The sequence below is a fragment of the Camellia sinensis genome, chromosome 3 (genome assembly GCF_055761805.1).
Source record: "Camellia sinensis isolate YWXY chromosome 3, ASM5576180v1, whole genome shotgun sequence".
Lineage (NCBI taxonomy): Eukaryota > Viridiplantae > Streptophyta > Magnoliopsida > Ericales > Theaceae > Camellia > Camellia sinensis.
In genome coordinates, this window is record NC_138963.1 from 213832797 (window position 1) to 213850956 (window position 18160).

The 18160-nt window shown below is 36.7% G+C and overlaps 1 protein-coding gene and 2 non-coding genes across 3 annotated transcripts; 1 reads left to right on the plus strand and 2 right to left on the minus strand.

Moving 5' to 3' along the window:
• Positions 1–379: 379 nt before the first annotated feature.
• On the minus strand, positions 380–3311 carry LOC114255931 (uncharacterized). Its single transcript, XM_082917770.1, has 2 exons — positions 2917–3311; positions 380–1360 (listed from the first exon to the last, which is right to left on the minus strand). Exons 1-2 carry the CDS (start codon positions 3136–3138, stop codon positions 647–649), a joined length of 936 nt encoding a protein of 311 aa, XP_082773896.1. The 5' UTR covers positions 3139–3311; the 3' UTR covers positions 380–646.
• Positions 3312–7102: 3791 nt separating this feature from the next.
• On the plus strand, positions 7103–7175 carry TRNAA-AGC (transfer RNA alanine (anticodon AGC)). The gene has a single exon. It is a non-coding gene; the product is annotated as a tRNA-Ala (tRNA).
• A 959-nt stretch (positions 7176–8134) lies between these two features.
• On the minus strand, positions 8135–11003 carry LOC114265539 (uncharacterized). Its single transcript, XR_014365223.1, has 2 exons — positions 10231–11003; positions 8135–8401 (listed from the first exon to the last, which is right to left on the minus strand). It is a non-coding gene; the product is annotated as an uncharacterized LOC114265539 (transcript).
• Positions 11004–18160: the final 7157 nt, after the last annotated feature.

Sequence of the window (18160 nt, forward strand, 5' to 3'; positions counted from 1 at the left end):
ATTATTAATATGTATAAACCTTTTCGTTATTGTAATTTAATTTTTAAAAAAAATAACCTGGCGTGGAATCAACTAATTTCGTGCACTTTACAACTTCACAACTCTGTAGCAAGAAAGGTGAAGGTGAATCTCACCTCGTGTCATAAAATTATATCTGATTGTTTTTAAAAAATTTGTTATTAATTTAACAAATTGTAGATGGATGAGATTGACAAAGTGGTCCGAACCAAAAAATATGAACTCATCCAAAAGGGTCTATAGATAATGTATTTGTCATCACCATCACTTAAGTGACCAAAAATCAACTCATCCAAAATGGTCTGTACATAATGTATTTATGTTTCATGAAAAAGAAATGATAATAAACCTATTTGGCAGCAACAACCATATACTACAACATCAACATCATTACACAAATATTATCAACTGATAATGTCCGAAAAATTCAACCAACAATGCCATCCTTTTGGGAAGGAAGGAGATGTGCCCAACTGTTTGTTTCAAGGGGGAGAAAAACAAAAGGCAACACACAAACATTGCATAGGAAACATTACATCAATATTCACTAGCAGCCACCACCCAAACATTAATAAAGAAGCAACACACAAACATTAATAAGGAAACACAAATTATTTGCTCGGAAATCTCAGAACCAGCCACCACTCATTCTGGGATTTGCTACTGATGGGCCACCAATGCATTGCTCACGGGACTTCTTTGTTCGCAACCAAGCAATGACAGCCGCGTCTGTAGGAATCGGCATCATTATGGCTTGATTTGCAGGGTTGTCAAGTACCGATTGCGCAAAAGGAACTAGCGGGTCTTGCGGATCCAGCCCTTCCAGCGAATACAACCGTGTCATACACTTCTCAATTAGCTGCTGTGCCGAATCTGCGTAATCATGTGAGACGCGGATTTGTCGTTGTTGTAATTTCACGGAGGATGCAAGGTTTTCCATACTACTCGCCAACAGAGAAGCTCCCCCACTCTGCCCTCTTTTCCGCTGTGGGTGTGTTGGGCCTGGCGATTTGCGTTTGTTCATGCCACTAGTTGGTGTGTCGTCAGCGTTAATGCCCGACGACGCAGCGTGCACGGGCGCCGGCGTGCCATCCTCTTGCGTAACAGTGTGTTGCACAGTGTGTTCATGCTGCGCGGCAGGCTGGAAAGGGGGCAGCCCGCTGCTATCCTCGCAGTCTTCGTCGGGAGCCTGCGAAGTACCGTCATCGGGTGCCACAGGTTCGAACGCTGCACCTGTTGTCCATGCATATTTTCCGATTGCTGTAGCGCCTTCGTACACCCTTCGCATGAGGTCCATGTGCTCCAACGGTTTTGTTTTGAACTTGATTGCATTCTTGTCAACCTGCGAAAAACAACCAAAAACCCATCGGCAGAACTTCATGTCAGATAGTGAAACAGAGAATAATGGGGAGCAAACACAGGCAGCAAAGAAATAGGCTTATGTATCCATGTAAATAACATACATAATAACGGTTATTTGTGGATTATTTATTAAAATAAAAATAGATTGATTCGGTAGTCACATAATGTCAATATGTTTGTGTTAAAGAAATAGATAATGTAGGCCATAACCAACCTATTTGGATAATCTATATTGTTCATTTTATGGACTTATATTTGTAGATTATTTATTAAAATAAAAAATAAATTGAACTAGACAGTCACATGATTTCATTATGTTTGTCTTAAAGAAATTAATAATATATTTTCCAAAGATACGTTTTATTGGGTGAAAATGAGTACTATTATTGGGTGAATAATATTTTTATTAATAATTGACATACAGCGGATTCGAAGGAGCAACGGTTCGAATTATGAATTTAAAGGCTGTAGTGGGCTTAACAGAACCAACTAGATGGCTCAATCTTCTCTTCAGTTAACAGAGAAGGTAGACCCCATTCCAAATATTATGTAAAAAATTGAAATGGAGATACAAGGTAATAAACAACCAACACGTACGGGTCTAAAAAATGTTCAAAGCAATACAACAAGAAAGGCCTCTATGCTTATAAGGAGATATGAATTGTAACTTCTTAGTAACGAACATAAACTCGTAACCAACGGATTAACTTATTGTTTTATTTTATAGGCTACCTTATGAGGGAGTCGTTCGAGTATTTTGTCTAAAGTTTCTTACAAGTATTAAGATTGTGTTCAGATTATTAATTTAGAGAAGTAACTTAGAAAGAGGGGGAAAAAAAGGTGAGTGAAATGTTGTACTATGTAATTCAATGGATTTTGGAGAGAAAGTGAGTAGTAAGTTGAAATATGGCTTACATATAATCATGTAAGGCAAGAGATGATTGTAGTGGTTTGAAATATGAGACTATGGTTGTAGATGTAGTAACACTTAACTTTTTTGTCCCAATAAAGGATGATGTGTAATAGTAGTTTTTGTTCTTCTTTGTGACCTCCAAAAAAGCAAAGAATCATTCACATTTATCAACCATTTTGTAATTTATCAAATTAAGTAAGCATAATGGAAAAATAATAATGTTAATAATCTAATGGGGAAAAAAATGAGGATAAAGAAAAGATGTATTCCTTCTTTACATTATTTCCATGATAGTGGTAAATAATACTCTACTCCCAGTCCAAAATGTTATTAGTTTAAGGTTCTAATGAAGTTTCATGTACTAATTTGATTTCTTAAATTATTATGTACATATAAAAACATGAATTACAGATTCCTATGGTGGTGGGGTATATCGACAAGGCTAAATTAGAGACACAATACGAAATGTCACAATTATTTATGTTTAGACCCAACTAAAAAAACTAGGGTGTACGTAATAATCTACACAACGCGCCATTGAAAATAAGCTTAAGCATTGACAATACTAACGGTGTAAGTTTCCATGTAAATGACGTACGTAAAACTCGTTGTTGAAATGTTACCTTTTCGTAATGTGCCCACCAATCGTCAGATGCTTGTATCAAACCCGTGGCTTCATTGTAACTGATGCCGGTTGGCCCATGCCTGCTGTCCATCGATTTCGACCATGACTGCCAATCCTTTTTCAGCAACGAGTACTTGTTCTGCAGTTGTTTGACGTCATGCACCTTATTTGTACGATCCAGAAAGCCCTTGCTTACAGCTCGATATCCATGCATTGTCATAGTATGGAAGCTCCCCTTGAAACCAACGTCCAACTCTTTGATAACAAGTTCCAAAAAAATCCGCACCGTGTGGGAGTCCCAAGATGCTTTATGCACGTTTGTGGACTGTTGCTGCGTCGGTTTACTATGGCGTTTGCGCAAAGCTTTGGAAGGCGTCGACTGCGTTTGGGACTGCTCCATTTGCGTACTACAATGCAACAACAATTATGGTATACGAGGAAAAATTGAAGACATTGAAACTCATAAAGCGAATAAAATAAAAAACATATGAACAACTGTGTAACAGCTGTCCTCCAATACAACCGTCTTAGAACATTGTTATTGTTTTTTTCGTCGGCTCACACTACAGGTCTCCAATGATTTCCTCAAAATGTGTACCACAGAACGAGCTCATCTGTGTAATTAAAAAGCAACATAGTGGACAATACAGAAACAACTTTACAACAGAAATCCTAGAGCATGTACCCTGGTCAATGGGATCTCTTCACAAACGAAATCAATGAACACTAACAATTGTATGCTAATCCGAAACTTCCTGGAAATATCTATTAGATAATGAACTTGTCTGTAAAACTAGAAGGTGATAGAGGACATTACAGAACAACTTTACCAGAGGAACCCTAAAGAATGTTCCCTGGCAATTGTCAATGGACCATTATCTCTTCACAAATGACATCAATGAATGCTCAAAACAATTTATATGCTAGTCCAACCCCTTAATATAGGATTTTGGCTGCAATGAAGAGTGCCTTAAACAAATATCTCAAGTATGAAGATCACATTCCATGGCAGAAAACCAAATTCAATTACAAAAGGTTCTCCATAAAAACAAATATATTAAAGATGGTAGGTCGTTTTTGAAAATATGATTCCAAAATTTCCATAAGATAAAAATGTGGCCAACCATGACCCAGAAGGATCAGTGTAATTGTTTGGAAGTAGCTCTATTTGTTTGACAGATGGGCAATAAAGGAATGCATTTTTACTCAGAAAAACACTGATTTGCAGATCAGTATCCCATTTTTAATTCTTTGTTCCATTTCTCCCACCCGCATCGTTTCCAGCAAGTCTCAATGAAATAGAAAAAAAAAACATCATAACCAAAATCAGAAATGACAACAACAAACCGTAGACACACAACAATCACAACAACAACGTCATCGTGTTCCCTGAAGTTGGTCTTGTTCATCTTCAGAGACAGAGGGTTCAACTGATTGTGAAATTCGAACTGACATCGTGGAGAGATGCTTAGATCGTGAAACAGATCGCCGAACCGAAATTCACATCTTACAACCAGATCTGTAGATCTGGTTTGGGTTCCGGATTCATAGAGGGTTTCGATAGAGAGAATAGAGGGTTTCGGTGTTACAGATAAGAGAAGAGAGGTAGGAAAGATAAAAAAGTTTTGGAACAAAATCAGAGAAAGGAGAGCCGGTGAGAAAATTAAATTGCGTGGAAGAGATGTTACCTTGTAGTTAGGGAGAAACCGGCCGGCGTGGTGTAGATCTGGTCGGAAGTAATGCAGATCTGGGCGACGGATTGTGTGTTAAGTTGCGATCGAGTTCAGGTCGGACTTCCCCACGGCTGTTGCGGTGCTGGACGGTGAAGGCTGCGACGGATCTCCGGCGTCGCTGGTGTGGATATCTCCGCAGACGGATTGCCCCCTTTTGGTCTTCGATCTCGGCAGAACTCCACTGATACAGAGAGAGAGAGAGAGAGAGAGAGAGAGAGAGAGAGAGAAGGGGATGTTCGGGTGAGAGTTAAAGGGGTTGAGGAAGGAATAAAAAAAAAAGGGACAGAATAGTATTTTTACCCTCCGTAGGTTTCTCCCAAATTTGACCGCCCAAAACATGAAAATAGGGTGACTTTTTGACTTTTTTGATAACTTTTTGACTTTTTGGCTTTTTCGTAGCATCCCAAACTAGCCCTTAGAAAATTAGAGCTCTCTCCATCTTGTTCTATTTCACTTTATTTCTAAGCCAATGTTTAGAAAGTTGGGTTTGAGAATTTTTTAGTTAAAATAGTCACAAAAAACAAAATAAACTTTTTAATCCAATAAGACAAAATATCATATATAATCCATAATTATTATATTCTTTTTCTCACAAAAATTTAAAAAAGCCAAAAGCCCTTCCCAAGTTAGGCTTTTTAGACTCAGGCTAAAATAGCTAAAAAAAGTCAAAAAATCAATCCACTTCCCAAACGAAGCCTAACCAGTTATTGGGTTCGTTTAAGAAGTGGGTTGGCTTTTTGATTTTTTAAGTTTTTTGGGCTATTTTAGCCTGAGACTAAAAAGCCTGGTTTGGGAAGGGTTTTAGACTTTTTTGTGAGAGAAAGAATGTAATGATTATGGATTGAATGTGATGTTTTGTCTTATTGAACTAAAAAGTCTGTTTTATTTTTTGTGGCTAAAATATCAAAAAAAAATCCCAACTTTTGCTTCCCAAACGAGCCATTAGAGTCTTAAAATTCTTACTTAATTCGTAATTCAAATAAGAGTCGTGATATTCAAGCCTAGAAATTAGACTAACTTTTCAAACCCAATTATGTGAGAACTCAAGTAATCATATATTTTACACATCATTAAATTTAAAAAATGAGCATAGAAATTCAAATAATTAGGGGTGTGCATAATACCGCTGAAACCGCCGAAACCGCCAAAACCGCACCGAACCGCATTGTCAAGGCAAATTCGCTATTATTTGCCAATCGAACCGCCGGTTTTTGATAAGAAAAATGGCAAATTCTAGTGACACTTTTATCAATCCGCCGGTTTCTATTTTTCTTCCAAACCGCACCAACCCACACCGCTATTAAATCATGTTTTATAAGATTCTAAAAATTCTTTTTTACCTAAGTTTGCTTGTTGTTCTATACCTTAGAATATGGTATTACATTACTGTTCGAGGGGAATTCAAGATGTCAGTAATCCAAAATAAAATTGGATTCCAATTCACTTTTCAATCTAAATACTTTTCAACAGTAAACATTTTCAATATATTGTAAACCCTGAATTATATTAATTTTATGTATTGTATTTGATCATTGTAGCTTCCACAGATGCTTGTAATGAACTGATGGCATAGTCGTTGATATTATCATGTTGTTGCTACACTTACTGCATCAGAAGAAAGTTTCGCAAGATGCTTAACATCACGGTATCTCTCGTCCTTTTTTTACTCTTTGATTTAAATTTTGTAATTTGAATTATATTTTTTATAAACCGCCAATCCGCCCGAACCGCCAAGGCAAATCCGCCATTATTTGCCAACCGAACCGCCGGTTTTTGATAAGGAAAATGGCAAATTCTAGTGACACTTTTATCAATCCGCCACCCACCATACGGTTTCTATTTTTCTCTCAAACCGCACCGACCCGCACCGCGCACACCCCTACAAATAATGCATGGAAGTATCTGAAATGGAAGAACTATTACGACCATACCACAACATTACCAAAGCATATATTAATGTAATCAACAGGGGCTATCCCATTTTGTACCCAAAAAAAATATAAATAAATAATAATAATAATATTAATCTATTGCTAATAAAAATTTAATTTAATTTAATTTGGGTTAGGCGAATATGATAAAACTAATTGTAACAAAGGTATATAACTATTTGCCATTAGTTTACAATATCTTAGCTACAACTATTGGAAGGTGTGGATAATAATACAATACAATAAAGCTTCGGACCCCAGTGGGGTATTGGGGGTCGCGTGTGATTCGTCAAAAAAAAAATTATTATTATTATTTTTTTTTTTCAGCCACTGGAGAGCTGACACGTCACTCGGGTCAGAAGCGTCACTCGGTTCGGAAGCATCACTCAATACAGTATCAATTGGTAAGTGATCACTAATTTATTTGATGTTTATGATTAAAATTATGTTTTTTTAACGTTAGTCAAGTTTGTACTATTTTATAAATAAATAAAATAAAAGTTAAGAAAACGGAGGGAAGGGGGATGTAGCTCAGATGGTAGAGCGCTCGCTTAGCATGCGAGAGGTACGGGGATCGATACCCCGCATCTCCATTATTTTTTGTTTTTCCTCTTTAAGCACTTTTATTATGAACCGTCAGATCTGGCGTCAAATCACAAATGAATGCTTCAACGGTCAAGATTCGATAGCTTACTATTGCCGCGAAATCAAACTGTGGCGGCTCAAACAAACCGGTCCTTTTTTGTTTTTTAGGCTCCGGTTCAAAATCACTGACCTCAATATTTTTCCCGCCACTATCTCTATTTTGAACAACACCACCTCACGATCTTGATCCCCCATTCGATCGCCTCCAATCATCCCTGGTTTCCTCGAGCCTCGCATTCTCAATGTTAGGTAACACTTTTTTTTTTGGGCTTGATTTCATTTGTATTTCGCTCATCAATTTCCATTACTTCGTTATAAATTCGATTTTAGCTACTTTTTTTTTTTTTTTGGTTTAATTCTTTGCTAATTACAAGTGTTTAAATTCGATTCTAGTTAGCATTTTTGTTTAATTCTCTGCCGATTAGTTTCGTTTCCTGTTCATATATGCATCTTAGTTCAGATTCAATCTTTTTATTTTTATTGTTTTTTATTTATTTATTTATTTTTTATAGCTTTTCCGGAAACCTCAGTGACTTTCAATGTGAAATTGCAATGCCTGTATGTACGCTGCATTTTGATAAATTCAGGTCAGTCATCAACCTCCATGATTGTGTCGATTTCGTGTAATTATAATATATATATTTTTTTGTTATTTATGGTGTTTAAATTTCATTTCATTTGATTATCTTTCATTTATTTCTTTAGCACACTCTGATTATGCATAATGAGAATTTGGGATTAGGTTTTGGTCAGAGCAAGTTTGTCTCTTCTTCTGTTCTTTATTAGGCCTTTTTGGTACTAGGAAAGAAAATTAATCTTTTGCCTTTTCCTTTCGGCTTTTGCTTTGGTTATTCAATTATTTTAATTGAACAAACAAAATTAAGAGTAATAAATCTAAATACCCAGCTGATAAAGAGTACAAACTTTATAAATTACATCTTGAATTAGAGAATTTCCATACAATAGGGACAAGTTGAAAGGGCATACTCCGTTACATGGGCTTAGGGCTTCTTCTTTGTTGCATTTATTGGACTGATTCAACAACACTAGAAAGACATTACAACAAACTATATCATTCACATTTATGCATCTGCTCTTGTAATAACATTCACCCCCATAATATTTATAGATGCAACTTTTACTTCATTGGAGCTCTAGATTCTTCATATGCCTGCTGATGGAAAAAAAGGAAATGGGGCGGACAAAAGTAGCGTTAGTTTTTTTAAGAAACATTATGCATATATAAAAAGGTTCTAATACAAAATAAGATTTTAAATCTCAAATTGCATATATTAATTTGGTGCATTGGATTAGCAGCTACCCCATCTTTTAAATTTGCACATATTTATGGGTCAATGGGAAACCGAGTATACTTTGCACCTCACCTTATGTTCCGACCCACAAAGTGATGTTACAGTGAGAGACTGACTATTTACAAGTTATAGCTGATGCATACCAATTCACCTTAGCCTATTTGTCTCATTTGGATCATAAGAAGACAAAAATGGTAAATAAGTATTTGGACTGATATTGGCAGATTAGGTTCTGTTAGAAATGGCCGAACGGTAAAAAATCGAGCCTTTGCGGTGAGCTAAGGTGTTTTTCAAGTAAATTAGGTCCACCATTTTGTGATTTTCCTATTTTATGAAAGCTTTGTTTATGTGATTACATTATGGTTTCCATTTGTTTTGACCTATTTTTTTCTCTCTACATCTCTAGAATTCAAATTTGGGTTTAAGTCAAAATTTTCATTTTTTGTATTTTTTTAATTATTCAGTGTTTAGTTAGGAAATTGACATATTTTTCATTTCCTAGTCAAATTAAGAGTTTTCTACTGTTATAAATAAGGTTGTATGTTTTAGGGCTATTTAGTTTTTGAGTTGATTATTTTATTAATAAAATTCAAATAATAGTTATCTACATTGTGTTTGTTCGGGATTCTTCTTGTTTCTTTGTTCTTCTCTCACACGCTTCATATAAAGTTTGTGCTTATATGGGCATAAGCATCCTGTAGAACATTTGACTATGTTTTCTTAAATATGAAAGCAAAGGTGAACCTAGTGGTGGCTATTAAGCTTGTGTGCATGCTTTCTAAATCATCAGCTTTGGGGAAGGCAACTTTATACCAGTGGCCTAGATCTTGTTGGCATAAAAGGATTTTTTTTTTTTTTAATATTCTATCTGCAGATGCTGCTAGAAGTTTTAACTAGATCCAAGAAGTGTTGACTTGAGCAGAGGCTAGGAGAAATAAACGGTCACAACTTACAAATGAATGTGGATTCTAATAAAAAATTTGATGCCTCAATGGATGATCCTTATATCAAGACAAGAAGCACCGGCTAATTTATTATAACTATGTATAATAAGGTGGTTGGAGCTTTAAAGAAGAGGACCATGTGCATGTGATCTAAAACTAGTAGGATTAGATTTCATGTGGTTTCCTTTTGGGATGTTGAATGGAGTATGATAACTTCTATAAAATATTACTAAAGTTCACATAGTTTTTCTCACTTTGGAGGGGCTCTAGTGACTGGTTTTGACCTTAACTACCACAAATGGAAAGAGTAGTGACGCTTAACTAGCACACGGTACTACAAAATTACATTAGAAAACTAGAAATACTTATCCTAGAATTAGAACAGGGCACTTTTTTCTTTTCCTTTTTTTTTTCTTTCTTATTTCTTCTTCTTCTTTTAATTTAATTTAATTTAATTTTTTTTATAAAATATATGTGTTATAAATTACAGTGGGTGTTTGGACTCATAATCTGCTGTATTTCATACGTAGTTTCTCATGTATTTGAGTGGTTTCTGTGTTCTGATTTGTTTCCCAAATTTGATTTACATGCAATCACCATATACAGTAGAGGGATGATATGCCAGTTATTTACAGCTGTTCTAATTAGTAAGTGCTAGGTAAAATGATGGAAAACAAAAATGAACTGAAGCTACAATGCACAGATAAATAGTTGTACTTTATCACGTATTGGGTAAAGAGAATTACCATGACACTCTCTCCGTTCATTACCAACCTCTACCATTGCTAGCAGTGGACCTGTAATTGGGCAGAGGTACTTGATCAGATTCTATTTGTATGATGTCCTTCACAAGGATCTCATAATGCCGCTTCACTTCCTCCACTGACTTCCCACCCACAGCCCTGGCCACATTTTGCCAGCGGTCTGGGGTGTCCTTATCAAAATAGGCTAAAGCCTCTTCGAATTGCTTGTTTTCCTTCGCTGTCCAGGATGAGCCAGAACTACGTGAAGATTTCATAGAGCTTGATGCCATTTCTATTAGTGCGTGAGCGTTTAGAAGTCAGAGGAGTTCAGTGTATATGAGGGTTGAAGGTAAGTGATTTTTTAGCGGAGAAAAGTGAAAAGAGGCAACAAAAGGGAAGAAACTTAGAAACAAAGTTCAAGGGGATGGTATGGGCAAGACATTGCCATGCCAGCTCCTTATAAACAAGAGGATACGTTGTTGGGGGTGAAGCAAGTTGGCGAATATTTTTTTTCGCCTTTTGGGTTGAAGGTACAACAAGATGTGATTCTTTTTCTTAGGGATAACACAATGTGAAGCAAGGTTAAGGACAAGAGGTGATAGGAGAATCAACAAAGAGGGTCAAACGACAAGCTCTTTCTGAATTCTTTGAAAGTCCTTTTCTTGCCTTTTTATAATATCATCTGCAAGTGGATTTCCAAGGGAATTCACCCAGCTGGAGGGGATTAGATCCCCCAATTCCAAGCCTACCCATTGAGATAGATTCTCCAACAAAATGAATTCATGCCCAAACGATAAAATTTACTAAGATCTTCTCACATTGGTTGGGATTTTGTTGTCTTATTTCAGCAACTTGCCATGACATTAATTTACATCATTCATATAATAGAAGGATTATTCATGGGAAAATGAAAATAAAAATAAAAGATTATCATGTATGGCACATATCGAGGGTGATGAATGAAATGCTAATTCTATTTTTGTTTATGTCGTCTTCTGTATCTTCAGCTTGTCAGACTAGTAAGGGGTTTGTCCACTGCACATGGAAGTGGTGGCTTTATTTTCTGTGCACTATGTAGTTTGTCTTTGGGAAGAATTGCCTTTATTTCCCTTCCCAAAATGACAAAGAAGAAACACACACACACTCGCGGAGTAAAAAGGACATGTCGTTTTCTGCTAGTTTCCTTGTGAGGTTTTTCTCTGAGTTTATTCATGTAATCGATGGTGGGCATTTCCAAATTGTGTTTTAATGTTTTCAGAGCAACATTCAATGGATTTTTTTAATTTTTTTTTCCCTTTTATTTCTTCTTCTTGCAATTGACTGATTCAAGCACAAATAGTTATCGCATGTTTCTGATTCAGCAAAGTCATCAACTGCTGCTCTTTTTAGGAGATGAGTGCTCCACGTAGGAATTTGTAACACTAATGAGGATCTGTAAGACACAAAAACAGAGAAGAATAAATATATAAGAATTGTAAATCACACGCATGCAAAAGAACACAAAATTTTTATGGTTCACCCCAAAACCTAGGGCTACGCCCAAGGTTTTGCGGTCGAGTGGTTAGTGTCTAGTAATCCACACTATCACCCAAGGTTTTAAAAAGCGGCCACAACCATTACGTAACGCTGTTACGTAACGGTTATGGTGGTTACCACCCTCCATTACGGCCGCTATAGTGGTGTGATGGAAATTCACATGTGTAATGACTGTTTCGGTGTTACATGACGGCCGTAGCGGTACTGTAACGGCCATAACGACCCGTTAGACACTGTTACACCTTTTTACAATATTCTGAATAGCTTCCTTTTCCAAAGAAAAAAAATATAAAAGCTTACAAAAAAAGAACAAATACTCAAGTGATCTAAGCTTAAAGAAAAAATCTCATATGAATTTTTTTCTTTATAATTTTTTTTAAAAAAAACTTATGGCACAATTTTTATGTTATAATCCTTTCATTTAATAATTGTGAATATTTTTTATTCAGTTAGTTTAGGTGTTGGTAAAAATAATTTGTAGACATTTAAAATTAATTATTTTTAAAATCATTAGCTATTGAAATAAAATGTAAAAAACTCCTTTTATAGTGATTTGAAAATATGAAACATAGTGGATCATACTTAAAAATTAACAAATATTGAGCAAAATTTATTTTAAACCCCAATAAATGTGATTTTGAAAAAAAAATAAAAAAATATGCGTATTAGTAAGTTTTCTTCAAATTGTGCGAAAAATTTAAAAAAAAAATCACAATTACGGTTCCGATTACCACAACCGTTACGCTACAACCTTTACACCTCGCAACTGCTACCGCGTCACCGCAACCGCTTTTCTAAACCTTGTTATCACCGGCACGTCAAGCAACTAAGGTTGCTGCAACTGATGGCATTCCCCGGCAAGCCGCATCATTAGTTTAGGAGCAGAGATTATCTTGTCTAATCTAAAATCTGTAATGATCCTCTTTCACCAGAATTCAGTAGAGGAAGCCAAAAAATAATAAATAAATAAATTTTGCAGCATAAAATGGTAGTTCCTTCCTGGTATAGTGAAAGTTTTAAGTTGATTACTTGCTCTAGGGACAATAATAACCATCCCAGCACTTTGATGGCGAATCTACCTGGTTTAACTAGGCTCTGTAAGAATTTTCGAGCAGAGGGTAAAAACTGAGTCCTCTCATTTGCCACCTTATTCTAATTGTTTCTCATTGCTGACTCAGATAGTCAGCAACCATTTCTTGAAGATCAGTAGCATAGTCGAAAGGATGAATATTTGATTCTTCTAAGATTAAAATCCACAACAGCTACTTTATTCATGGAGTTTCTTCTGTCTGATTGCGAAACTCGCATTTGAGTTGTATATTAATGAGATTAGTGACTCAAAACATTGAGAAGAAGATGCAGAGATTTAATCTAAATGCTGTAGATACCAGTTACTTGGTAAATTAAGAATTTGAGTGTTGTTCATACTATAGATACCAGTTACTCAATAGATTGAGAATTTGAGTGTTCATTTTTTTTAGTTTGTGTTTCTCTCCCATACATGGGCCTCTGTATAAGGTTTCTTTCAAGGGCAATATTCTTGAACCGTCAAAACACACGAGGGCAGGCCTTGGTGCAACATTTGTTTATCACATCGCCTTAAGGGCAGCATTTAGCACTTTACCTTAGGAACATACCACCAATGTGTTTGGTAAAAGCTGGTCTTCTTAGTTCTGGTCCTTTGTGGGGGTTGATGGTTCAACGCCTACCTCCTGCAGAGATGCTTCTTTTGAAGTTTTTCTAAGATGAGTGTTGATCACACATTTAAACTGTTGGACTTCTATTGTTGCATGCATTTAGCTGTTAAAATTGATTCTACCTTGATTTGATTTTTACTTGTCAACTTTCAATAATTCACCAGAGGGTATTGCCTGTGCAATCTTTTAGATGATGATTGCCATTTATGCTGTGTTTGGTTGGGAGATTTGGGAAGGGATTTGGAAAGGGAAAAGGAAAAGATGTGTGAAACTAGGTGAAATGTAGGTATATTTTATTCACATTTCACCTAACTTTTCCCTTTCCAAATTCCTCCTCAAATCCTCCAACCAAACACAACGTTATTGTTTGGGATTTTTGTGCTGACCCTTTGGGATTTGTGTTTATTTGTCTTTGCCATTTTTAGGCAGGCCTCTGTTTCTTCCTTCTAGATGATGTGCACCGACACCACCTGTACCTTTACCCGGGGCTGTTCTCCAGTTTGACATGCCATAAAAAAGGTGAAGTTCTTCTAGTCAACTTATGACAGTTAACTCTAATCTTAGAATGTGAACTTATATGCAACTGTGTGTCAATTTTTGATCACACTACCCAACTCAATACTCAGCTAGAGATCACTAGCAGAATAGATGACACATGTCTGACTTGCAACAGAAAAAGAAGATTCCGGCGGTGGCTCGTCCACCCGGGGGTACTCCGACGATCAAGTCAATACTCAATATCTCTCAAAGATAACCAATAGTACTTAACTCACTAGCTTGAGTATCAAAAGCATATCTTAGACCCATGGGGATGCCTCTCTTTTATAGCCAACATAAACCTAGTCCCAATAGAAGCCTAACTTCTATGGACTCGGGATTACTGCTAATCTTAGACTCCCAGTAAGATTAGGATAAACTTTCTAAGAGTCTTATCTTAATACAAACTGAAGTCTTCTCTCATTCTAGAACTCTTGCCCCTCATTCGCTTATCTCAGATTTTGATATCTTCGGAGGTAAACTCGGCCTATCCGAGATGACCTTGGCATAACAACCAGGACACGTGACACCTCGGCTGACACCTCGGCGTCACCTTGGCCACGTGTTGGTACTCAGAAAATATATCCCCACAACTGCCCCCTAGGTTCTATTACCTCTGCATTCTAAGGTGATGGAACCTACACTGTTCGTTCATCTGTGCCCCTCTGTCCGAGATCAAACTCGCCGACCTCAAAGTTCCCTGGACTTTATTGTCCACTTCTGTCAAGTATCAAGCTTCATGCTTTCCAAGCTGCTCGAGATCACACCTCCTAGCCGAGGTTCTTGTTCCATTAATTCGTAAACTCCAAGAGCTTTGTAACTGCTCCACTCACATTCTTCGGTGGGTTCCCGACTTCCAGTCATCTATTTGACTCTGGCGATCTTCATATCGGCGTTCATTTCTCTTGGTAGGTTCATAAACTCTTTTATTAAGCTCAATCTTTCATAACTCTTCTGAATCCGTTTACTTGCCCTCTGTTGTCTTCTATTTTCGTCTGTTTTCAAGTTTTGAATTGTTTGAACGCCTGGCATTGTTCTTGCCATATCCGCTTTCTGTTGCTAGCATCGTGTCTGAGTCATTACTTTCTTGTTCTTCACATACTTACTTAGTGCCTGTGCACTTGGCTTTATTCTTGAACTTTGTCGTCTTCTTGACTCTGATTTTTCTCTTTTTTCATTCAATCCTTTGGCTTTTTCTCTTTCTAGCTCTTTTGCTTAAATCCGTCATTGTTCCAAGCTTTCAAGCTCTTCAACTGTTTTCATTCCTCTCCTTCGGTGAAACTTACGTCATTTTGTCATTTTCGCATCCGTCGTCAGACTTCGGCAATTCTCATTCCGGCTTCCCTCTTTCTGGTAAGCCACTGTTCCTCCTGGTCTTATTTCTTGTTGCTTTCCAAGAAGCTCTACTTCATTGTTAATCACCATTGCTATTTTACCCGTTGTTTCCAAATCATCTTCTTGAATACTGTAATAACCCTCAACCCTGTTTACCGATAAACTACTGATTACTGCTAAACCGAGACTGATTACGATAAGTAATTGAATCAACTGAAATACTGAACAGACTGACTGAAATCTGAAACTGATTGATTGACTGTATCTGTTTAAATGCATTATCTATCTGTTGCCTGTTTGAATATCTGTTCACATTCTATGTTTTAAACTGCTAATTAAAGGCCTTATTGGCGGTCGAATCTGGAATCGTTTGATGTTTTTTGATCATTAGAATTTATGTAATTTTATGGTATATTTATCTAAAGTGTGATTTGGTATGATTAAATTAGATTAAATTGTGTAATGTCATGAGTTAGCCTTATTTACCAAATGCCATTGAGTGGGCCACTTAGCTAACACAAACTTGAGCTTTTATTATACATTTAAACAAAACATTTGTTCAGCCATGGTCTCTTGTTATTGCCAACTAAGAGAGAGAGGGAGAGAAATTGAGTTCCTTCTTGTGTTTTGCTTGGTGAATTAAAGAAATTGAAGGTTGATTTCAAAATTGAGCCTCCTTACCTTTGATTCAAGACTTAAGGTAGAACATCCACCTTCTTGAACTTGTTTTTAAATTGATTCTTGCATGGTTCTTGCCAAATTGAAGAGCTAAGTCATGAATTAGTTCTAGCATGTTGAGTTGTAGCTCTAATCTTGAATGTATGTTTGTATTGTTGAGTTTTAAGTTGTTTTCATGGCAAAATGATACATGCATGCTTATAATTATTTTTAAGTCCATGATTTCATCTTGTTTTGAAAAGAATCGGCTCATTAGAGCATGTATTGAAGTTTTGAATTGTTTTAACTCATGCATGTTTGCATGTTCATCATGTTCATGAAAATTTGTTTGAAATTGAGTGTTTAAAACACCCTTGGGCTTTGATTTTAGAATTGAGCTTTGGAATCATGTTAAATTATGAGCTTTGGAATGTTTTCTGGAAAATTGACCCAAGAAAATCGAAATTTGTGCATTTGAACTTGGTTTTGAGCTTGGAAGTTTAAATCTGGAAATTCCAGATTTTGAACTCCCGCTCAAGCAAGGAAAGTGGCGCTCGAGCGGGAAATTCGTGCTCCCAATACTTTGCACTGTTTTGATGTCCGCTCGAGCGGAATAATTGACGCTCGAGCGGGACCTTGTGTATTACGCTCGAGCGGCTATCGAGCGCCCATCGAGCGTGATTTTCACCTATCCAGTACTTTTGCCCTGTTTTGCAGAACGCTCGAGCGCATACCTTTGTCTACATGTCCGCTCGAGCGGGGAAACCTACGCTCGAGCGGGACCTCTGTTTTCTGAAAATTCTGAAAAATGTTTTAAAGTGCATCTTTGCATCCTCATTTCATCCTAGGCATTCTTAGGCCTAGTTTAAGGCATCTTAATGAGGATATAGATGTAGAACACGCAAAGGCAAATTAGGAATTAAGTTATTATCTTTCCTAACTGTGTAGCTTAGTGTGTGTTTGTCTTGTAAACTGTGTAGGGTTGGCGACTGGAGACGCGCTCTAGCTTAACTGTAGCCCAGAACTCTATGAGTAACAACTGTGTAAAGATATGTTCAAAGATGAATATTTTCTGACTGTTAACTGAACTGCTTTCTGAACTGTTACTATTAACTGAATAAATGTATGTCTTCTATTTTGAACTGTATTGTGGCATCCTTAGCAACTACTGTTACTGTTACTGCTACTGTTATAGAGATCTCTGTCGGTTCCCATGTTTGGAACCATTACTGATGGCCATCATTGACTGCTCGGTCTTTTAAGACCTACTGTTTACTGTACTGCTATGTTAATGGATGTACCACATATGACTGTTACGACTGAATGATTGAAATACTGATTTAATGAACTGTTTTCATTACTGTAAAGACATTCATTCTTAATCTCTTTACACATTATGTTATTCACTGGGTTTTAGCTCACTGTTTATATATATATATGTAAGTGTACAGGTACCAGACCGGAGCTAGGAGCGTGGGTTAGACTCCTTTTTTGTCAAGCCAACCACTGTGCCTCACTGCGAAGTTCCGAGCTTGTCAAGTTATGGCTTAGGGGTGTTTTAATATCCCCCGTCTGTCTCTATATCTGTTTTGTAATAACTATATAGACTGATAGCACTGTACTGTACTGTCTAACAGGGATTAAGTCTCTGTTCTAATCGACTGTAAATGTTGTACATACGGTTCTGTATTGTTCATGTATATACGTATGAAAAATCTTTTTGCATACAGACTCACAGCTCATTGGACGTTGTTTATTTACTGTTTTGGCTTTCGCCATGCCCCTGTACTCTGTATTACTGTCTTACTGTTAAGCAGGCCTTCAGTAATCTCGGATTACTAGCCAGTTACGATGCTAAACCCATAGGGGTGGGTTTGGGTCGTGGCAGAGTGGTATCAGAACGATACTTAACCACGAGTTATACCGCACACACGTGTCCAAATGAGCTATAAGGTGTCCTAGAAAAGTAATTAGGGCATCACATGAGCATGAAAAGTGTGTATGGACATGACATGTATATGTGTTAATGTGTTGAAACATATAACTGCTTATGTTTAAATGTTTAAAGTATGCAACTTTCTATGTTTATTATTATAATGTTGCATATAGTGAAATGGATAATGCAAGCACTGCTAACGAAACTGAATCCCCTAAGGCAAGAATGGCGAGGT